Raw genomic sequence first — 24,448 nt, 5'->3', positions numbered from 1 at the left:
TGTGAAATGTCTTCATCCCAGGTAACGTTACAGTCAGTGGCAGATGTTTCAGCATGTCATATGAATATAATTTCATGGGTTTTATTTTTTTCAAACGCCAAATAATCACGATGCTCACGTTTACAAGCCAGCGTCATTATAGTAGTCTATTGGTTAGCGTTTTACAGAATCTATATGATACTTCAGTTCAATGTTTGAGTGGCTCACCGTAACAAGCATGACAGCATCGGTCGGGCACGCCTCTCACGCTGACGAGCAAACGCTGGTCACATTTTGATCCTCGTCCTGCCTTTAATCCCATCATTTTTTCATTTCCTCTTATTGCTTTCCTCCAACAAAACCTTTTCTTTCTTATTTGTCTCTGCTGCTTCGGATATGACTATATTATCCGACGAACAAAGTTGGGCTCGCACGTCCGAATGTAAGGAAGTGTCTGTGTTGGTGGAAGTGACGTATATGCCGTAAAGCAGTCGAATTTTGTAGTTCTTTTAGTTCTCGGATTACTACCCGAAACCCAAAGTTTAAAAGTACGATTAAAAACGATACAGACCCCATCAGGCTATGGCAGACGTGTCATTCAACCTATTGTAAGTCGATGTATCATCACAAGAGTCTTAAAAAATATATAATGAAGGTTGAAAAGTTACCTAGTGCTGCTTTAAAGACTCTGCTTGAGCGAAAAGAGTGGGTTTTTCTGCTTTGAGCTGAGGGTGTGCATGTTTCACAGAGGCATTAGATTTGCTGGTGTGCAAACTGTCGCGGCTTCTTTTGTGGCTTGAAGTGTGACTTCTAACCCATGTTTTAACATTTGAAACGTTATCACTGGGTTCAATTTCACTGGCAGCACAATTACTTTCCTTTTGTAGCTTTTATGTACCAAACTGCTGAATTCTACAACCCATGTTATTTTTGCTCTTCATCAGGCAATAAAACAATCAAAAACTTGAGTGCTTCTTTTCCTTCTTTGCATTGTTCAAAACATTTCAAACATACATTTGACCTCATTTTTATATTCTCTATTACCCATTAACTTTTAGCTTTGTAAAATGTTGACTTTCTTTGTTTCTGTAAAATATCGAGTTTTGCCATCAAACCCTTTGCAGTAAGCTAAACCTCTCGTTTTTGTAGAGACTATTTAACATTCTCTTCTTTCTGAGTCTGAGCCCCATCTTACTCTATTTCCAAATCATGAAACTCATTTTCATCCGCTATTTTTAAACCTTTAAATACTGCATATTTATGGTTAAACAGATATGGTTAAATACTGCATATTTTACATTGTAAGGGGCAGTTGTGGCCTAATGGTTAGCGAGTCGGACATGTAATCCAAAGGTTTCAGTTTTGAGTCTCAGGTCCGGCAGGAATTGTTGATGGGGGAGTGAATAACCAGCACCCATTGATATCACCACTGAGGTGAGACCCTTGAGCAAGGAACTGAACCCCCAAAGCCACAGGACTATGGCTGCCAACTGCTCTGGGTGTGTGTTCACTACTGTGTCTGCGCACTTGGACAAGTCTAATGCAGAGCAGGGTTCACACTCCACTTCACCAAACATTAACTTAAACATGCGCAAACTCGAGCTTTTGATAAACCAGTTAATTTCATTAAACGCTTTTTCTTTCTTTCTTTGTGTGTGTGTGTGCGTGTGTGTGTGTGTGTGTGTGTGTGTGTGTGTGTGTGTGTGTGTGTGTGTGTGTGTGTGTGTGTGTGTGTGTGTGTGTGTGTGTACTGTTTATATATGGCCATTCAACACAAGTTCAAGTGAAATTGCTTTTATACCTCAGTTCCAGATGCGCTGAAGGCTAAAGACTTTGGCATTCTTCTGTGCTGTTCTCTTGCTTTGCACACACGGGTTTGTAGTCCATTGAAATCTGCAATCAATCAAAGCAATAATCCACAATAAATAAATCCATCAAAGGATCATTCGACTTCAGATCAGATGATTTTTCCTGTAGTCATCTAATTCGATCCACTTCAGTCATTGATGTCTCATCCAGGCTCGATTGGTCAAACCTTTTGACTTAAACTGATTTGTGATTTAACTAAAAGTTATTGTCTATACTTTCAGAATAAATTTGGATACGCTAATCCATTTACTGTCTATTTGGCATTTCAAACAACAAATAAAACATTTAAATGAATACTCCAAGTTTTACTTATTTGACTTACTACTAACAAATTTAGATATTTAATTCAAACCAATCTGTTGGTCATAAGCACAGTCTAGCACAGCACACTCAACACAACACGGTCAAAAAGTTAGTTTGACCTTCCATATAAGCACCTGTAACTCATCATCACCTTATTTAAATATACTCATTACGCCCTCTAGTGTCACAAACCAAAATTACAATTCGATATAATGGCTCCAACATATGATTAATTTAAAAACACTGATTAATTTGATAAGATAATGCCACTAATTATATATCTTTATAATTATAATTACTAATACATATGAATGACTAGCCAAACTGAAAACAAATATCATAATACAGAACTATAGTTAAATCTTAAATTCCTATCAAGAAAAGTAGTTTCCTTCAAAAAAGGAAGAAAAACTAGTGGCCACAATGAATAGGATGTCGATCTTTCAGAAAACGAAGTGAACTGAACCCGTCCCTTCCCAGGCACTGTTGCCTACAATCAAAAGAAATGAATCAAAAGGCAACTTTTTTGAAACTTCAACTCGAGTTATGTCATGTGAATACAGGGCCATTCACACAGAGTGTCTGCCCACAATCTTTTTTATTAAACATGAATGTCTTTGACATCTGCAATTGTGCCACCTGCACGCTCACGGACGAGTTCTGGGTTGAACTCAATGACGAGAGACAGATGATGATGCCGAGATAAAACTCCTGATGGATTCTAGCTGAGTATATCAACTTTGCTTATGGGTGGAAGGATATTCTTTAACAGTAGGGAAAGTAGAAGTGGATCCTGCCAATAACATCCAGTCCCACTTACCATCCATCACCACCCCAGAACCAAACCCAGCGCCCATGCCCACTGCAGAGTAGGCTTCGAGTCACCAGCTCTGGCATTGCATAGGGATTCCCTGGCTCCGACTCCGAGCCCTCGACCAATCGGTTCCACCGGCTACACTTGGGTCAATCATCTTATTTGGCATTCTTACATATGTTAAGCATTCTTATCCATATGTTAGAACTATTTTAATTAATTTCTATGTAAAGCACTTTGAATTGCCACTGTATGAAATGTGCTATACAAATAAACTTGCCTTGCCTTGCACCATCGCCAGACTTCCGGGCAATCTGCTGCGTTCCTGTGTTCCCCTACGGCTCCGTTGGGCTCCTCCATCCCTCAGGCTTCACCAGGGTACTCACTCACACCGGAAATGCCACAGTCCACCAGACTTCAGGCTCAGCCACTCCTTGCCAGAACTTTATCTCGGTCTTACGATGTTGCTGGACATCTATAACAGCTGCCATTGTGAAAAGATTATTGGGAAAGAGAGTGATTCTGACACACACACACACTTGATTAGCATCCAGGACCACAACTATCAGTTTTATAATATTAAACATTTGTGCTGTTTGATATCAAGTGACCAGGACAAAAATTTTTGGGGGGGAGAACAGTTTATTAATTAATTTGAACAGAAACAAAGTAATGCAATTTTTAGTTAGCAATCATCGTTGTCTGTGTTATGGTTAATTTGATTATTACTGATTAGTAATGTATTGCTTAATGGACAGACTGAAATATGCAGAAATATGTTTAACATTATTAAACAGAAAAGTAACTTATTCAGAGCAGTGCAATGACAGATATGAAAGCAAGGCTCTGAGGGGATAAACTTGCTGAGCTTTCAATGGCATCTGCTGTAAAAAGCTTTATAAAGCTCCTAGATCACTTATCATTTTCTACAGCTTATGCTGTCTAAAGTTTTTTAACTAAGGACATTTCTTGGGAAGATATTTTGCAGTTTTTCATCTGCAGAACAATCTAAAAACAACTGTACAACCCACTGAAGATCTGTCACAGGCTCGGTTTCACATTATTTCACATTAAAAACGGGATGGTGCTGCTGTGAATAAGGTCTGATTGGCCTATTGCTCTGTTCACATGATAAGACCCACCTTTCATTTTCATGCACATTCCACATATTAGTCGACATTAGTTGTAACATTTAAAAAACAATTTTTAAAACAAACATTGAGGTACTTTTCCGCCTAATTTCAGAACGCTGTACCGCCACTGATATTTATTATTCTTTATTGTGTTTTCTTCTTGGACAGACAAATCTGCTCCTTCAGATTGTCTTTGTTGTTTGTGATGTTTTTTCCAGCAACGTCCATAAGATCATCGATCATCTCAGCACTGTAAGGACCTTGAAATGTATGATATGTTTCCTTGTACTTCTCAAATTCATCTGATGAAATAGCAACACACTTAAATCAGTACAGGCCTTTTTAAATCAGGTCTACTGTAAGATCCTAACTTGCCTCCACAGTTGACCACATTAAAGAGAGCGATGTGGATCACGGTTGGAGCGTTTTGGCCTTTGAACACATAGAAGTCCTTCGGTTTCTTTACGTCTCCACTGGGAATGTTGATGTCAGGGAAAGGGATGTTTAGTTTCCTGCATGTCTCTGCAGTGTCCCTCACCGTCTGCAGTGGAAAAGCATCACATTATTGTTAGATTAAAAGTGACCAAGTAGCTATCATCGGGATGAGAACCTCCCTCTAAGTTAATGGGAATGCAAACAGATATGGTTAAATTAAAAACAAAACATTTATTTTTAAATGGTTTTATGATGATTTATGAAATGGTTTAAATTATATTGCCAGATGTCTTGGTTGTTGTGAGTTGCACAAACAGGATAATACTAGAATTAGTCTTTAATAATAACGCGGAGGGCACGCAGGAAAATATAAACATCAACCAAGTTAAAACAACACAGAACAATGACCAGAGAAAACTGAGGGTTTAAATACACAGACAGCAATCAAATGAACTACGAACAGGAGAGGAACTGATGAATAATCATGGAAACTAACAATCTCAGAGATCTCAGGCAAAACGGAATAAGACCATTATAGATATAAAGCCTTTGTAATTATCGATGCGTTTAAAATTGTGTACATAAGGCTAGTTTGAACCCTTGTGGTCACTATGAATGTCATGAGGAAAAAAACAGCAAGATTATTTAAAAAAAATACCCTGCTGTGTTCGACAGAAGAAACAAGTCACAGGTTTGGAGCGACATGAGAGGGAGTGAATAATGATTTCTAGGGGATTTATTCCTTTGAGGCAAGGCAAGTTTCTTTCATACACAGTGGCAATTCAAAGTGCTTTACATAGGAATGGAAAAATCTTCCTGGAAACACAGGGCTATACGGATCTATCTGTCAAAGTAGATCTAAATGGATCGTCCTCGCATCAGATGGATTTTAGTTTAAAATTCAGTCAGGTAACTGTGTTTAAGCAGTACCCTTGCGGACAAAGCTTCCTGGCCTAACTCCAGGGCTGACAAGATCGTTCTTCCTTTTCTCAACCTCTTTCACCCAGACCTTTTGGGGTCCCCCTCAGCTGGGCCCACAGGATTTGGAGGTCGTTGGGCTCGACATCTGGGGGCTTGCAGCTATAGAGTGTGATAGTTTGGTTCCAGCATACATCAGTTCTTCCATTTACTCAGAGAAACTAAGAAACGGGAATGCTGGTGAGAGGAATAAAATGTCTGGAGAGGAATAACATGTCTGGAGAGGGGGGCTGTTGCTCAGGTGTTAACAGAGGCTGTAATATATTATCCTGGCTTCCCTGGCTGTTTTCCAGAAAGTCATCCTTGGGTGCTGATTCTTGGAGCAGTTCTAATCCGTCACAGTCTGTTGGTGGGAGTGAAAAATTCCCCTTTTTTGTAGTAGTCTTCCAGTTACAAAAGTTTCTAGTTTTAGGGTTGGTGTCAAGCTTTGGCGTTCGAGCACTGTGCTGATTTGCTGTAGTTTATAAAACATGAAAAGCGATAGAGCAAAGCGTGGAGCAGTAAGCAAAAGCGTCCGAACTGTAGCGAAGCAGGAATTAATTTTTATGAGTGAGCATGTATAATACCGTGAAAGGATCCTTGTCGTCACTGAAATCCAGTGAAATGATGAGGTCGATGTCTCTCTCTTCTCTCAGCACTGAGAAGTACGGTGAGTTTAGCAACAACCCACCATCTTCATAGTCTCTCGTCTCACTTTTCTGAAGAGTGGAGGGCACTGCTTCATCTGAGAGATCAGCATTATTATATTAATGATAATGAATTCCCAGTTATCACCTGTCTATTTGAGTTTCTGTTCTCACCTGTCATGTTGTGAAGGAAGTCGTAATTACTGCCCCATTTCCACTGAGCCATGCACTTGCAAATGCTCAAGAAAATATCTGTAAAACATAACACTGTGGGGGTTAAATTCGGTAAATGGTTCTGATATTGTTTTATATTCTGTGTATGTTTTCATTGGATGCCTAAATGTTCTTCTGTTGCATCCGTCTGATAAAACCTGTTTTGTTGGTTGATAATGGAATAATTTATTAAATCTTAAAGTAAGGCTGTGTGTCCACCAGAACGTTTTTTCACGCTGCTGGCTGGCATTTTCAATTGTTTTCAATGAGAGCCCCGCTTTTTTAGAACGCCTGGAGCGCACCGAGGCGCTGAGCGAGTATTTCCCGAGCGAGTAATAACGGAACAAAATGATTTAAAACAACTGTCAGAGCAAATACTTTACATTGTATCTGCAATTTTATATAGAATCAATGCAGGAACAAACTACCTGTGAAATTAGAAAGACCTCTGCAGATTTTCCGTATCATAACAACAAGCAAGTCTCAACTAAGGAGAAAAAAAGCTGCCTGCCAAAATGCTCTCAAGCGCTCACAGTGAGGCGTTTTCAGCTGGCTAAAAACGCTTTGGTGTACACACGGCCTGAAGGCACATTTTGGTTCATGCATTAATATGGCTAGAAATTAAAAATTAAATTATACAAGAAGTATGTATTACATTATACAAATTAACACATTGTAAAGACAGTTTAACCTACCAAAAGACCAGAAACTGAAGCGAAGACTCAAATCATTACAAACATCCACAGTGTATTGTTCCATTGACTGTTTTGCAGCTTCTTTATCAGTGAGATTCAGTTTTCTAATTTGAAAATGTTTGCCTTCACTGAGCTCTGTAAAAACAGGGGAATGTGCACATTGAGTTATTTTTTTATCTGATGCTGTTAATATGTGTTTTTTCATCTTGTGTTATTTGTGGTTTTATTAATCAGCTTGTTTAAATGTTGCTGAAAAGCCATTAAAGATACATTTCTAGCACACTTTAGGAAAATCTTACTGGTCAGTTTTGTCCTGATGGATTCATCGAGACCAGATGGATCGATGCCATTCAAAACAGAGAGATTCATGTCCACCAGATCCATGAGCAACTGGTAAAACTCGTCTGTGGGAGAGCAGTCTGGATCTTCTGTAGAAAACACACATTGATCCATCCTCAAATTTATGACATTCAGATATCAGGTGATAATCATAATTGTAGTGTTTAAAGAGTTTAACTATTTATTAGCATAAATAGATCATTAGACACAAAAGACTGGTCGACTTGTCAACAAATTAAAGCTGAAAGAAATGTTTTACCTTTCCTCATTTTCTCAAACATCCCTGTTTCTCTTTTAAGCAGGAATTGATGAAAGAAATCTGGGGGGAATTAAAGGTCACATGATAATGAAATGACTGTCAGCTTTAGGCAGAATTGAATCTTCAGAATAAATTAAGTTGCACCTTTTATTTTTTCCCAGAGGAATTTACGGATCTCGTCTCCATCAGCTAAAGCGCTGCCACACAGACCTGCAGAAAACACATATGAGTTTAAAAGCGTTTACAATAAACCCAAAAGTGTACATTTTTCAATAAGATGTGTAATACACCCTGATTTAAGCTCTTATTGTTAATCAGACATGCTCTTTTTTTAATCACTGTGCTTGAGAAGGTTTATGCTGAAAAGCAGCACCTCATTGTGTTGAGGTTTATATTTCAGTTTTGACAGACCTGATCTCCAGATCAACCCCAAAAACTGCTGATATATTTTATACTATTCTCTAGTTCAGGTCAATATAGAGTGTACAATGGAGAATATGTAGAATATAAGTTGATGTTATAAATGTGAAAACCTGTAAACTCTCCTTTAAAACAGAGTTTGTTACCTTGCAGGTACAGCATGTCCATTTCAGGCTGCTTCTTGATCTTACAGCCATTGTCAAACTCACTGCCAAAGCTGGAGGTTTCCACAAACGCTCTAGTGAGGGAATAACCTGCTTCATATGGAGTGAACTCAAACCAGGGGTCTGCAGACAGAAACACGTCCATAAAACAGCTGAAACTAACACATTAACTTTCTTCCTCACACACACACACACAGACCTGCATCTTCATCCTGTTTGCACTGTTTGTCAATCACGGTGTAGATGGGAAATGGGTCTTTACTGAGCTGGTCCCAGTGATCTGTGAGTGTGTGTTCATCTATCTGAGGAGAAAAAAACATTTTTTTTTCAAACTAAGATTAATGTGGTAAAAAAACAACACTGTTAGGTTAGCACTTTTAACCATCTGTTCACTTAAGAACAAAGGTTTTTGCTTCTAAATGACACGTGGCTAGAAGAAAACTGCAGTGCAACACTCAATGACGCAGCCCCTCCTAACTTTACTTTTATGAGTGTCTGCAGTGCGGTTAGGAGAGGTGGAGGTGTTGCTGCTCTCTTCGAAGATGTATCTATGTAAGCAAGTATCATTTGGTGACTATTTGTCTCCTGAATATCTGGGTATGGTGTTAAAAGGTGCTCAACGCATCCTGCTTATAATTATTTACAGGCCTCCGAAATACTCTCCAGCCTTTATTGAGGACTTTACAGAACTGTTATCAACAATTTCCTCAGAGTTTGACTGTTTTGCTATTGCTGGGGATTTTAACATTCACATAGACAATGCTGACTCCAGTACAACAAAAGAGCTCATGACTGTTCTTAACACAGCATGAACATGGACCCACACACAATCATGGACACACTCTAGATTAACTTATCAGTAAGGTAAGGTCTTTACACTGGCTTCCAGTTACATTTAGGATCAATTTTTTAAAGTACTACTACTCGTTTATAAATCACTCAATGAGCTAGGACCTCAATATACCGCAGATATGCTGAGTAAATACAAGCCCAAAAGATCCCTCAGATCATCAGGATCAAGTCAGTTAGACATACCAAGAGTTCACTCAAAGCAAGGAGAGTCTGCTTTTAGCTATTATGCCAGCCACAGTTGGAACCAGTTTCCTGAACAGATCAGATGTGCTCCAACAGTAGCCACATTCAAATCCAGACTCAAAACACATCTGTTTAGCTGTGCATTTACTGAATGAGCACCGTGCCACTGTACGTCCAACTGATTGTACCTTATCTGTTTATTATTTTTATAACTGTTTTAGTTTACCATTGTTCTTATCTTTGGTTATTGTTATTTTATATGTTCATTTGAGTTAAATATGAGAAGTGAAAACTGGGTTTGATGGAAATAGCAAGTTAGACAATAAGGTTTGAGTATGTGGAAATATGTGGAAAGCTATGATGAGTGAAAATGGGTTTACCAAGAAGGTTCTTGAGTAAAAAAAAAAAAGTGATTGAAATAGATGTTATAAACGTGTGTGAGAAAGAAATTAATGAGAGCCGATCCAATTAAGATGGTACATATATGTAGACTGTAAACTAAAGGATGTTTTATGTAGTAAATAAATGTAATTGGATGTATCATTCAGTCAATTTATTTTGATGTTTATTTTTATTTCAGACCACTATTGTGTATTTGGCCATTTTAATTTAATTTTATTCTCTTTACAACTTATTTATTTATCCTTGGGTTTTTTTTTCCATTCTTACACATGGTATTCTTATTTCTCATGTAAATGTTATCACTATTTTAATTCATTTCTATGTAAAGCATTTCATGCCATTGGGTATGAAATGTGCTATACAAATAAACTTGCCTTGCCTTACACGGTGTGATGGACTCAACATGGAGGCGAGATGGGATCCAAAAGCTGGAAGTTTATTAAAAGTCAGCAACCAAATTCGAAACAACAGGCAGAGACGTAGTCAAAAAACAGGCACAAAGGTAGTAACACGAAGGCAAAACAACAGGCAATGGGTAACGCTTGGTAAGGCAGTGAATAACTGGCAATACTTCGCAAAGTAGCAGTGGAATGGCATGACTATTTACACTGTGTGTAACAGGAATTAAACAATAGGCAAGAGTCCCAGTTAGTATTCAGGAGAGGGTTCCCTCCGGTGGCTGGATGAATGAGTGTCAGTCTCTTCCATTACAGAGCCCCTCCCTCTACGAATACCTCCAGGTGTTCTTCCTCGTGGTCGTCCCCTTGGTCGTGGTGCAGGACGATTTGGTGCTGTTGGTGGAACTCTTGTATCAGCGATGGAACTAATCTGTCATTGGTGGCTACCCATGATCTCTCCTCCAGTCCATAGCCTCCCCAGTCCACCAAGTAGTGCATCTGGCCCCCTCGACAACATGAGTCCAAGATCTCTTTGACCAGGTAAGTAGGTGATCCATCAACCTCCAGAGGAGGAGGGGGTTCAGGATCGGTGGTACCGGGGCCAGATGCCGGGTGGACCGGTTTTAGCAAGGACACATGAAAGGAGGAAGAAACACGGTAGTTAGCGGGAAGTTCCAGACGGTATGTCACCGGATTGATCGGTTTTACAATCCTGAATGGACCAACATACCTGGGGTTTAGCTTTCTGCAGGGTAGCCGCAACTTCAGGTCTTTGGTGGATAGCCAGACTCTCTGTCCAGGCTGATAGTTGGGATGAGGAAGCCTCCGTCGATCAGCTTGGATCTGTTGAGCCCGAATGGCCCTTTGTAGTCTCATGTGAGCACTGTCCCACTCCTGTTCGCTACGTCTGATCCAATCGTCCACCGCGGAAACCGTAGAGGGTTCACCCGACAAAGGAAATAATGGAGGCTGGTAGCCCAAAACACATTGGAAGGGAGTAAGTCCAGTTGAGGAGTGAGTAAGGGAGTTCTGGGCGTATTCCGCCCAAGGAAGAAAGTCGCTCCATCTTTGTTGCTCTCTGCTACAGTAGGACCTGAGGTATCTTCCTATCTCTTGGTTGAGCCTCTCCACTTGACCATTGGACTGTGGGTGATAACCTGATGTAAGGCTAATGTTGATGTCCAGCTGTTTGCAGAAGGCCTGCCAGACTCTGGAGGTGAATTGTGGTCCTCAATCAGACACAATGTCTTCAGGGAGGCCATAAATCCTAAAAACTTGGTGAAACAGAGTAACAGCAGTTTCCATGGCAGTGTGTAAACCTTTCATGGGAATTAATCTGCATGATTTTGAGAATCTGTCAATGATAGCAAGGATGGTTGTGTACCCATTAGAGTTAGGTAGATCCGTGATAAAGTCAATGGACAGGTGGGACCAGGGTATTGTGGGATGGGGAGTGGTTGAAGCAGGCCGGCATGGAGTTCTTTGGGGGTTTTGCACTGTGCACATATGGAACAGGCCTTAACAAAAACAGTGACATCATTAGAAAGAGAGGGCCACCAGAACGCGTTGCGTACCAAGCTGATGGTTTTGTGGATGCCTGGATGTCCAGTACTAAGAGAGGTATGGACTCACAATATTGTTCTGTGGCGAAGGGCCTGAGGAACGTATTGCTTAGTTGGAGGGCATTCAGTGGGTACTGGGTCTGTTTGTTGTGCTCTTTGAATCTCTTCCATGATGTCCTAGCTAACTGGTGCAATTATGACAGATGGCGGGAGTATAGGTTCACTTTGTGGTTTAAGATGGGTAGGGTCATGGCGGCCGGAGAGAGCATCTGCTTTGCTGTTCTTGCTGCCTGGCCTATAGGTAACCGTGAATTGGAATCTCATTAAAAACAGTGACCATCTGGCTTGTCTTGGATTCAGTCTCTTGGCTGCCTTAATGTATTCGAGGTTCTTATGATCGGTGATTACCTGGAACGGATGGATGGAACCCTCTAGACAGTGGCGCCACTCTTCTAACGCAGCCTTCATGGAGAGTAACTCCTTGTTACCTACGTCATAGTTTCTTTCTGCTGTATTCCGTTGACGTGAGAAGGTACATGGGTACAGCTTTCCAGGAGTACCATGACGTTGGGACAAGACCGCACCGATACCACAGTCAGACGCATCAACTTCCACAATGAATGGGCCGGATCTGGGAGTTTTAAAATGGGGGCTGTAGTGAAGCTGGTCTTGAGTTTCTCAAAGGCTTCCTGAGCATTGTCGTTCCATGTTAACTTGGAGGGTTTGCCCTTCAGAAGGGATGTCAAGGGAGCGGCGATGAGGCTGTAGCTGTGGATAAAGTGTCTATAAAAATTAGCAAAGCCCAGAAACCGTTGCAACTCCTTAATTGTGTGGCCATTTGGTAACAGCTTGGATCTTTGAGTTGTCCATCTCAACACCTTGGTGACTGATGATATACCCCAAGAATGTGGTTCTGACTGGGTGGAATTCAAATTTTTTTCTGCTTTTACGTATAATTGGTGTTCTTGTATGCGAAACAGGACCATCTTGATGTCTCTGATATGTTGGGTCCTGTTGGGGGAGTAGATGAGTATATCATCAATGTAGGCTATGACACACTTGTTTAGAAGGTCCCTGAAGATTTCATTGATGAAGGCTTGGAATACTACTGGTGAGTTAGCTAGGCCATGTAGCATAACCTGATATTCGTAGTGCCCCCTGGTGGTGATATATGCAGTTTTCCACTCATCACCCTCTCGAATGCAAATGAGATTATACCAGAGTCCAGTCTGGTATAGATGTGGGCCTCACACAGCTGTTCAAGAGCAGAGGGGACTAACAGGAGTGGATATCTGTATTTGACAGTGACAGTGTTAAGACCTCTGTAATCGATGCATGGGCGGAGACCTCCATCTTTCTTCTCAACAAAGAAAGAACCAGCTGCTCCGGGGGAAGTGGAAGGCCGAATGAATCCATATGCGAGTGTTTCTTCGATATATTTCTCCATCGCCAGGGTTTCAGGTCTGGATAATGGGTAAACTTTGATCTTAGGTGGTGCCATGTTGGGCAGTAGCTCTATCGCACAATCCCAAGGACGGTGAGGTGGTAGCAGAGTTGCCTTGACTTTACTGAAGACCTCTGAAAATTTGGAATATTCCTTGGGTATAGTGGTGGATGTTTGGTTCTCTGGACTTTCAACACTGGTGGTGAGGCAAGGCATGGTAACAGCAACCTGTTGACAGTTAGCCATACAACTTGACCAATGTTTAAGCTCACCCTGGTGCCAGGAGATGAGGGGATCATGGACAGCCAGCCAGGGATGGCCCAAGATGAGTGGATGTTTAGGGGAGTTGATGACGTACAAGGAAATTGTCTCAAGGTGAAACAGTCCAGTTCGGAGAGTTAATGGAACCGTTTGGTGAGTAATGCCTGTGCCGATGGGTGCATTGTCTACAGCGGTGACGTTAATTGCGGGGATAAAAGTTGATCATTGAGGATATCATCAAATCCTTTACATGCAAGTTCAGCCTGCAGGTTTTGATTGAGTCCCTCTCTAAACACCTTCTTTAGTGCAACATCATTCCATTTACTTTGGGCGGCTAGCGTTCTAAGTTCTACAGCATAGTCAGCTGCTGAGCAAGAGCCTTGACGTGGATGGAGCAATTGAACAGAAACATCCTTGCCCCCTTCCAGATATTCAAACACCTCATGTAATTGTGAGACAAAGAAATCAAATGATGTTTGTAGTTGTTGGTCTGTCTCCCAAACCGCTGACGCCCAGTCTAACGCTCTCCTGGTTAACAACGTCATCAAGAATGCACATTTATTAGAGTCTGGCTGAAATGATTCAGGTTGACATGAAAAATAGATTCTGCATTGCCGCAAAAATCCCCTACATTTCTCAGGAGAGCCATCAAATTTGTCAGGAAGAGCCAATCTTACCAGGGTAGTTTGAGGGGGTGGAAGCGAACGGATATACTGAGTTAAACTCTCATTAGCAGCACTCAGATGACTCAGTTGTTCCTGGTAGCCCTTCAGGATTTCACTCTGGTAAGCATAAGCTGCTTGAAGTTGAGAAACTTCCGCTGGATCCATTGGTGGCGCAGTATTCTGTGATGGACTCAACATGGAGGGAAGATGGGATCCAAAAGCTGGAAGTTTAATAAAATTCAGCAATCAAATTCGAAGCAACAGGCAGAGACAGACAAAAAACAGGCACAAAGGTAGTAACACGAAGGGAAAACAACAGGCAAGGGGTAACGCTTGGTAAGGCAGTGAATAACTGGCAATACTTCGCAAAGTAGCAGTGGAATGGCATGACTATTAATACTGTGTGTAACAGGAAGGTTTTGCACTGCTAATAATGACCACAAAGCTTCTTATTATTATGATAAATAATGACATAAGTCATTATTAAGTTAAGAAATTCTCAGTTATGAGTTTCTCCTTATTATGACTCACAAAATCATATTTTTAACCAAGTGTGGAGTACATCAATAGCAACTCAAAAAGACAGCACTTTCTAAGACTGTGAGCACTTCATTAAGATCATACATCATTGAGGGTTGTGGTGTACAGACCTCTTTCACATAATCTGTGACGAACATCGCTGCCCAGAAATCAGTCAAACTGAATATGTCTTTCCCATAGTAATATTTCTTCAGTTTGGCAAATGCATCTGCCCAGCTGACTCCAGGACCGCTGAGTCTGTCGATGATCTTGTCTTTCACAGTCTCTAGTTTGGTGGACCAGTCAGGTTCCTGATATAAGGAGGCCATACACCTTCAGAGGAACAACATATGCGCAGATTTATGACATTATGACATTCACCACATCTGTTTGTGTGTGTGTGTGTGTGTGTGTGTGTGTGTGTGTGTGTGTGTGTGTGTGTGTGTGTGTGTGTGTGTGTGTGTGTGAGAGCCTGTTTATGTGGTTTATGAGGACACAAATTTGTATAACTACATGGGTATTACACTGGTATTACACTATAAAGGTGGTTTATGAGGACATATCAAATGTCCTCATAATTCAAATGGCCTTAAAAACATACTAAATGATGTTTTTTTGAGAAAGTAAAAATGCAGAATGTTTCCTGTGATGGGTAGGTTTAGGGGCAGTGTAAGGGGATAGAAAATACGGTTTGTACAGTATAAAAACCATTATGCCTATGGAGAGTCCCTGTAAACCACATAGACCAACATGTGTGTGTGTGTGTGGGGGTGTGTGTGTGTGTGTGTGTGTGTGTGTGTGTGTACTTGTCTACCTATCTAACAGGGGACCTTGGCGTCGTTACACACTCACCAACAGGGGACCTCTGAGCCAAGAGGGGACATTTTTCAAGTCCCCTGTTGGTCATGCATTAAATCATGTGAAAATGAAGTAAAAAACTAAAGAAATGCTCTGGTGATTTTTTAAATGTTTGACCAAGTAAGGACCTACAGGTGTGTGTGTTTAAATAATGTTAAAATCAAGAAACAACACTCTGGTGAATTTTTAAAAATTTTGACCAAGAGGGGACCTAAGAGTGTGTGAGTGTTTAAGGCCATGCTCAGCAGCTCCCCTGTAGGCTGGAGCAGGAACTGTAATAGCCCTTAAACACACGTCGTTCACACACACACACTCCTCTATTGTTTGAATGGCCTGCTGTCCTCTGACTCTAGAGCTGCTGTTTAACAGGCTGCTTACTAAAGGAACAAACATTATATAGATTATATCTCTTTACTAAATACCCTGACTAGTTTCAAACTTTGCATTACATTAAAATTAAATACTACAGGATCCAAGAAAAAACGATTAAAAAATCTAAACAACCAGGATGTAATTAGAAATACATCTGCCATCAAAATGTGTGTGTCCTCAGTTTCTACAAATAAATATAGTAAATACCATCCATCATGGCCGTGGAGAGACCGTAAAACTTTATTAAATTATTAAGGGATCTCATTCAATGCTTTTGTAAACATTTTTTGTTTCTGTGTATATATATATATATAACATTTTAATGACAGTGGCCTATAATTATTGAAAAATAATGCATTATTTTATTTATATAAAAAAAAGGTACGGTAAATGGGACAAACTTTGCATCTAAAGTTCTTTTAAACAAGTGTTAACATAGACATTATTAAAAACATTTTATTTTAGCCAAGTATTTGTAAAAATAATGTGTGACTTTTGGCCCATATAAAAGGCCCATCTTACCACCTTATACATTTATGAGCTTTTTAAACTAACCACTTTTGATTTATTTATGTTTAACAAAATGATGCAGGTCCCCTGTTAGATAGTAAATCACGACGCCTGTGTGTTTGCTGTGACATTTCTTATCATCACAAACACACTGTAAAGATTTAGAGTTTTAACAGCAATAACTGAGTTTAAAGGGTTAAATCAAGCAGAAATAGCTCTCTAATGTATTAATTGCAGGTCATTATTGAATAGTGATTACGTTACACACACACACTGACTCAGGTCCCCTGTTAGATAGTAAATCACGACGCCTGTGTGTTTGCTGTGACATTTCTTATCATCATAAACACACTGCAAAGATTTAGAGTTTTTACAGCAATAACTGAGTTTAAAGGGTTAAATCAAGCAGAAATAGCTCTCTAATGTATTAATTGCAGGTCATTATTGAATAGTGATTACGTTACACACACACACTGACTCAGGTCCCCTGTTAGATAGTAAATCACGACGCCTGTGTGTTTGCTGTGACATTTCTTATAATCACAAACACACTGCAAAGATTTAGAGGTTTTACAGCAATACCTGAGTTTAAAGGGTTAAATCAAGCAGAAATAGCTCTCTAATGTATTAATTGCAGGTCATTATTGAATAGTGATTATGTTACACACACACTGACTCAGGTCCCCTGTTAGATAGTAAATCACGACGCCTGTGTGTTTGCTGTGACATTTCTTATCATCACAAACACACTGCAAAGATTTAGAGTTTTTACAGCAATACCTGAGTTTAAAGGGTTAAATCAAGCAGAAATAGTTCTCTAATGTATTAATTGCCGGTCATTATTGAATAGTGATTATGTTACACACACACTGACTCAGGTCCCCTGTTAGATAGTAAATCACGATGCCTGTGTGTTTGCTGTGACATTTCTTATCATCATAAACACACTGCAAAGATTTAGAGTTTTTACAGCAATACCTGAGTTTAAAGGGTTAAATCAAGCAGAGATAGCTCTCTAATGTATTAAATGCAGGTCATTATTGAATAGTGATTATGTTACACACACACTCACTCAGGTCCCCTGTTAGATAGTAAATCACGACGCCTGTGTGTTTGCTGTGACATTTCTTATAATCACAAACACACTGTAAAGATTTAGAGTTTTTACAGCAATACCTGAGTTTAAAGGGTTAAATCAAGCAGAAATAGCTCTCTAATGTATTAATTGCAGGTAATTATTGAATAGTGACTACGTTACACACACACTGACTCAGGTCCCCTGTTAGATAGTAAATCACGACGCCTGTGTGTTTGCTGTGACATTTCTTATCATCACAAACACACTGTAAAGATTTAGAGTTTTTACAGCAATACCTGAGTTTAAAGGGTTAAATCAAGCAGAAATAGCTCTCTAATGTATTAAATGCAGGTCATTATTGAATAGTGATTACGTTACACACACACTGACTCAGGTCCCCTGTTAGATAGTAAATCACGACGCCTGTGTGTTTCTCTCCTCAACCCCCACAACCCCCCACTCACAATTTACATTTCAATAAGGGAGACTTGAAAAACCAGTTTGTGAACTACAGGCCAATAGAGCTCAAACTACCAATGTGGCAGAACCCTTCTCAAATAAACTAGAGAAGATGCTGGGATTTGCCCTGCCAAATTAAACTAAATTACAGTTTTTACAATCGCTAGGCCACGTTTCTCAATACTTTGGTCATTTTCAAAACTTGTTCTCTAAACCAACTTTCTGCTTCACATCAGTTATTTCACATTCAAAATCCACAAAAACTAACAAAACACTTCATTCATGTCTCAAATCAAGTGCCAATGATCCTCAGTTTAGCTTGCACAGACTGAAGTTGTGATCACTCTGTGAAGAGTTTTGAAAAAGTGACCAACATTTGTTTGACAAATTTGAGAGTGCCAGAGACTTTGACTAAGGAGAATATTCTGAGCACACTGTGTGATGTTATTGAGATCTTTTATGAAACTTTTTAGAGGTGACAAAAGTGAGAGTTCCAGAGTATCTAGCTGAAGAAAAAAGTCTGAGCACAGCATGCGATACTGTTGAGATCCCTTCTGAAACTTTAGAGGAGACACATATGAGCAATACAGTCTCTCTAGCCAAGGAGACAAATCAGAGCATAGAATGTGATGTTGTTGAGATCTCTTATGAAGCTTTAGTGGAGATAAACATGAGAGAATGTCATTTTTTGTCTCAGGATAAACATGTGAGAAGCAGGAGACTTAGCCTTATGTCTCAATTTGATGTTCACTTGATCTCATTTCTGTCTAGGAGAAAGATGTGAGAAGAGAAGCAGATCTCAGGTTTGATTTTCCTTTCCTCTAGGTTGGCCTTTGGTTCACAAACTGGGTTTTTAGGGCCCTATAAAATCCGTTTTATTTTTTCCCAAATTCCGTTTTTTCCGTTTTAATTTTTGCAGATTCCTTTTTTTCCTTTAAAATGTTTGGTAATTCAGTTTTTTTACCCTTTACTGTAATTTTGGTGAAAAAAGAGTTTGCTTTTAATGTTAATATAATACAACATAAAAAAAAAAATAGGAATGAACTTAAATTTATCGAGGTAACAAACATCACATTTACTTTTTAGGACAAATATGATATTTGACATAACACTGCACTTCAAATACTTCAAATATTAATGGTTATTAGCTTTAAACTTTCCGGTAAAATAAATTATAATAGTTTATATAAGTTAAAATGAAAGTGCTCCATTAGCTTTTTCTTTCAAGTAATTTTTTTTAAAAAGAACTAAAAAAAAAAAAATCATAAGAATCATATTTTACAGTACTCTTAAGTACTATTAAGTAAAACATTTAAATTTGAAAATTAACATAAAAAAAAAACATTGCACCATGAAATCATGTAGTGAATTGTTCTGTGTGTTTAACAATCACCATAATGATATCCAGAGCTGTGAAAAATAAAAATACACGAAAACACAACACTGCCAGAAGTTTTTTTCCCCAACTTCAAAGGCCCCTTTAAATGATTAAAACTAGATGCTTAATTTTAACTTTAAGGTTACTTATCATGTAAACTACCCATATACAGCATGTTAAATGCATGTTTGGAACAGACTAACAGAGGGGAAAACGGTCGCATTTGCAGCAGATATGCATTGCTGCCTAATGTGCACATTATAAATCAAAGCACAAGATGACAGGGGTCGAGCAGAACACCTGAAAATCTGACAGAATGGACAATATTTGTCTGTATGTGCAATACACGAGCCGCGGCTCCCGCTCTCCATTCGCAAAGCTTCTGCGCCGCCTGCGCGTGCAGTGTGAAACCGCCGTTAGCGTCGAGTTTTTTAACTTTTTCGCTGCCGAAAGCAGAGCCGTGGAGACCAACTTCGCCATACTTTCATTGTTTTGGAGGGCGAGCTGAAATGACGGGAGGGGTTGTGTCGCGAAGATTTGCTTCCCCCGGTCTGCACTTTCCTCAGACATACGTTCTCCACCCACACGACACAGAATTTCATTACAAATATGTAAAATTCCGGGGAAATCTGCGTTAACACCAGATTCCGCGTTAATATGCAGATTCCGCGTTAATATGCCAATTCCGTGATTCCGTCCGCGATTCCGTGATCGCGGAAATTATAGGGCCCTAGGTTTTCAAGTCTTCCCTTATTTATTATTATTAAAATGTAAATTGTGTGGGGGGTTGTGTGGATCTACTGTGTTTGTGGGCCCAGTTTACAGCAGTTAGTTCACCTACAAATGAAAATTAGCCCATGATTTACTCATCCTCAAGTCATCCCAAGTGTATATGACATTCTTTTTTCAAATGAATAAAATCTGAGTTATTTAAATTTATATTAAAAAAGTCCTGGCTCTTCCCAGCTTTAAAATGCCAGTGCCTTGTCGGTCCATAAAAGTGCATCTAACCATCATATAACTGATCCACACAGTAACTGATCCATAGACTAAAATACTAGCTTTCGGTTTTCAGTGCCACACGAATCACATTGCGCTTAAAGGACAACTCCGGTGAGAAATGACCCTAGGGGTAATTAACAGATGGTTATCGAGTAGATCGTTCTCTGGGATGCGGTTTCATGAAAATCGAATTTAAAGAGTTTTATCTCTAAACACAGATTAGCTTATAATGTTTGTCTATGGGGCATGGAATAAGTGAAATTAAACCGCTAGTTAATACCACTAACAAGGCTCAAAATAACCTCACACTAACAAGGCAGCATAATGAGGATCCCTACATGCAAACCGCAGCATTGAGAACTTGTTAGAGTACAAACAGTTTAATAAGAAGATACTTTCTAAAGACAGTACATTACACGTTTACAGACTGCAGCCATCTTGGAAAACAGTCTCGACGACTCGAGCCACGAACGTTGTGCTAAGTGAGCTGATCGATAGGAATTAAGTTTGTGAAATCTAATTACATGGACTTTTTTTTCTTTTCTTTTTCTCTACTGCGTTCAGTGCTTTCTTCCGGAAACAACGGCCCATATGAGATTCCAAGTCACAGTTCATCACTTAGCACAGCGTTCGTCACTCAAATCTGTTTTTAGAGATAAAACTCTTTACACTTGATTTCCATGAAAACGCATCCCAGAGAACGATCTACTCGGTAACCACCGTCTGTTAATTACCCCGAGGGTCATTTCTCACCGGAGTTGTCCTTTAAAGAGTAACCCTTCTTCACCCATGAATCCTTGACGTATGTGCACTGACAAACGCAGAAGAGAGAAGATAGAGCTAAACAAAACTTAGCGTCAGGGGTTACTCTTTTCATAATAACACTAAAACACAATTTCTTTCAATAAAAATAGTTTGTTTAGTCTATAAAGTTTAAAATATGGACATTGTTCTTACACAAACGTGCCACTTTGCTTCAGAAGGCTCTTCATTATTCACGTGCTATATGCATAAACATCTGAAGCACACGCCCCGAAAGCTGTATCTCTGACAGTCCACGAATGCTAAACTAAAATGCTAAAATTAATACAAAATTATTTTTAAAAAAATAGGAAGTATCCCAGTAAACATAGTTGCTTATGTCATAGTAGGTTCAGTTAAGTGAACATACACTTTGAGGAAAAGTAACTTTAAAATTATTAACTTATAAAAAAAAAAAAAAAATATATATATATATATATATATATATATATATATATATATATATATATATATATATATATATATATATATATATATATATATATATATATATTTTTTTTTTTTTTTATTATTTTTTTTTTTTACAGTGAGGACAATACAGTGTTATATTACAACAACTGACAGACCGTCCTGAAAAGCACTGTTTATTTCATGTGTATCATATCTTTTGTATTTATTTGTGCTTTCACTTGTAATGTGTTTGGGCTTGTGGTTTAGATGTGTTCTTGAAATTGGAATAGAGAATAGTGTGTGTGTTGAGTTTGCTGCTCAACCCCCCACCAGTAATTTACATTTCAATGCATGAAGACTCTCACAGGTGATACAAAGAAGCTCACTGCTGTTACCTGTGTCCTAGACCAAATACACTGCCAAAAATAAATTGAAATTACATGATGAAATGAAATTACAATCGCTAGGACATATTTCCCAATATTTAGGAGAACTGAGTGAGGAGTTTATAAATTTGCTAACCAACTTTCAGCTTCACAGCAGTTAATTTTACTTTTACAAATCAACTCATTCTTCCAGAGCACTAGCAGCGCAGGTTTACATCAACACTAACCTCAGGAACATTATACAATTAAAATGTCTTTACAAAACTAGAATGACACTCTCTGCTGCTTATAATTCACTGCATGCTTACAGTACAGTACAACATTATTCCTAAGTTTCCTCTTTTGAATGGATGGTAATGGACTAACACTTGTGTTGGTGTTCAGTTTCATCAAAGTTGCTTTGATAGTGTTTGATTTTTTTAGCAGTATAAATTGCATTACAGTATTACTGTATACATGTTGTAAATTGCTGTCTCATTCAGTTTTGTATTATGTTATTGTTTTGTCCATAAGTTTAACACTTTTGAAAACAGCATGTCAGGATGTGCAAATTGGCCTGTGTAGAACAAAGATTTGATTGTGTTTGTGTCAAAGTGAGAAAAGATTTCAGGTAAATTGAAAGATGTTGCCATTGAATGCATTTTTTGCTAAAGCAATGTTGATCCATAGTTAAGTTGTGATATAAAATGTTCTTTTACAAAACATTTCTCAATAATAAACACACTTTTTCAACTTTTTCAACTCTTCACACAGTGATCACAACTTCAGTCTGTGCAAGCTAAACTGTGGATCATTGGCACTTGATTTGAGACATGAATTAAGTGTTTTGTTGGTTTTTGTGGATTTTGAATGTGAAATAACTGATGTGAAGCAGAAAGTTGGTTTGGAGAACTGTGTGAAGGATTTTGAAAATGACCAAAGTATTGAGAAATGTGGCCTAGCGATTGTAAAATTTTTAATTTAGTTTAATTTGGCAGGGCAAATCCCAGCATCTTCTCTAGTTTATTTGAGAAGGGTTCTGCCACATTGGTAGTTTGAGCTCTATTGACCTGTGGTTCACAAACTGGTTTTTCAAGTCTCCCTTATTGAAATGTAAATTGTGAGTGGGGGGTTGTGGGGGTTGAGGAGAGAAACACACAGGCGTCGTGATTTACTATCTAACAGGGGACCTGAGTCAGTGTGTGTGTAACGTAATCACTATTCAATAATGACCTGCAATTAATACATTAGAGAGCTATTTCTGCTTGATTTAACCCTTTAAACTCAGGTATTGCTGTAAAAACTCTAAATCTTTGCAGTGTGTTTGTGATGATAAGAAATGTCACAGCAAACACACAGGCGTCGTGATTTACTATCTAACAGGGGACCTGAGTCAGTGTGTGTGTGTGTGTAACATATTCACTATTCAATAATGACCTGCAATTAATACATTAGAGAGCTATTTCTGCTTGATTTAACCCTTTAAACTCAGGTATTGCTGTAAAAACTCTAAATCTTTACAGTGTGTTTGTGATGATAAGAAATGTCACAGCAAACACACAGGCGTCGTGATTTACTATCTAACAGGGGACCTGAGTCAGTGTGTGTGTAACGTAGTCACTATTCAATAATGACCGGCAATTAATACATTAGAGAGCTATTTCTGCTTGATTTAACCCTTTAAACTCAGGTATTGCTGTAAAAACTCTAAATCTTTGCAGTGTGTTTGTGATGATAAGAAATGTCACAGCAAACACACAGGCGTCGTGATTTACTATCTAACAGGGGACCTGAGTCAGTGTGTGTGTGTGTAACATATTCACTATTCAATAATGACCTGCATTTAATACATTAGAGAGCTATCTCTGCTTGATTTAACCCTTTAAGCTCAGGTATTGCTGTAAAAACTCTAAATCTTTACAGTGTGTTTGTGATGATAAGAAATGTCACAGCAAACACACAGGCGTCGTGATTTACTATCTAACAGGGGACCTGAGTCAGTGTGTGTGTAACGTAGTCACTATTCAATAATTACCTGCAATTAATACATTAGAGAGCTATTTCTGCTTGATTTAACCCTTTAAACTCAGGTATTGCTGTAAAAACTCTAAATCTTTACAGTGTGTTTGTGATTATAAGAAATGTCACAGCAAACACACAGGCGTCGTGATTTACTATCTAACAGGGGACCTGAGTGAGTGTGTGTGTAACATAATCACTATTCAATAATTACCTGCAATTAATACATTAGAGAGCTATTTCTGCTTGATTTAACCCTTTAAACTCAGGTATTGCTGTAAAAACTCTAAATCTTTACAGTGTGTTTGTGATTATAAGAAATGTCACAGCAAACACACAAGCGTCGTGATTTACTATCTAACAGGGGACCTGAGTGAGTGTGTGTGTAACATAATCACTATTCAATAATGACCGGCAATTAATACATTAGAGAGCTATTTCTGCTTGATTTAACCCTTTAAACTCAGGTATTGCTGTAAAAACTCTAAATCTTTACAGTGTGTTTGTGATTATAAGAAATGTCACAGCAAACACACAGGCGTCGTGATTTACTATCTAACAGGGGACCTGAGTGAGTGTGTGTGTAACATAATCACTATTCAATAATGACCGGCAATTAATACATTAGAGAGCTATTTCTGCTTGATTTAACCCTTTAAACTCAGGTATTGCTGTAAAAACT

At 38.8% G+C, this 24,448-nt stretch overlaps 1 protein-coding gene across 2 annotated transcripts in view; it reads right to left on the bottom strand.

The window, feature by feature from the left end:
* Positions 1-3,403: 3,403 nt before the first annotated feature.
* The window catches only part of LOC137072140 (cytosolic phospholipase A2 gamma-like), a 26,656-nt gene continuing 5,611 nt past the window's right edge, over positions 3,404-24,448 (bottom strand). The window contains exons 4-14 of one of the 2 annotated variants that reach the window (XM_067440359.1): positions 14,645-14,846; positions 8,427-8,529; positions 8,210-8,350; positions 7,788-7,853; positions 7,644-7,703; positions 7,345-7,473; positions 7,046-7,180; positions 6,312-6,389; positions 6,078-6,235; positions 4,474-4,639; positions 3,603-4,400 (exon numbers count right to left, since the gene is read on the bottom strand). In XM_067440359.1, the coding sequence (XP_067296460.1) occupies positions 4,243-4,400; positions 4,474-4,639; positions 6,078-6,235; positions 6,312-6,389; positions 7,046-7,180; positions 7,345-7,473; positions 7,644-7,703; positions 7,788-7,853; positions 8,210-8,350; positions 8,427-8,529; positions 14,645-14,846 (1,396 nt within the window). In that variant the 3' untranslated portion in view covers positions 3,603-4,242. Of the gene's footprint in view, positions 3,450-3,602; positions 4,401-4,473; positions 4,640-6,077; positions 6,236-6,311; positions 6,390-7,045; positions 7,181-7,344; positions 7,474-7,643; positions 7,704-7,787; positions 7,854-8,209; positions 8,351-8,426; positions 8,530-14,644; positions 14,847-24,448 lie in introns of those variants that run through there. The other variant, XM_067440357.1, reaches the window with a different exon arrangement.

The sequence above is a fragment of the Pseudorasbora parva genome, chromosome 3 (genome assembly GCF_024679245.1).
Source record: "Pseudorasbora parva isolate DD20220531a chromosome 3, ASM2467924v1, whole genome shotgun sequence".
NCBI lineage: Eukaryota > Metazoa > Chordata > Actinopteri > Cypriniformes > Gobionidae > Pseudorasbora > Pseudorasbora parva.
This window is presented reverse-complemented; position numbering and strand designations above follow the sequence as displayed.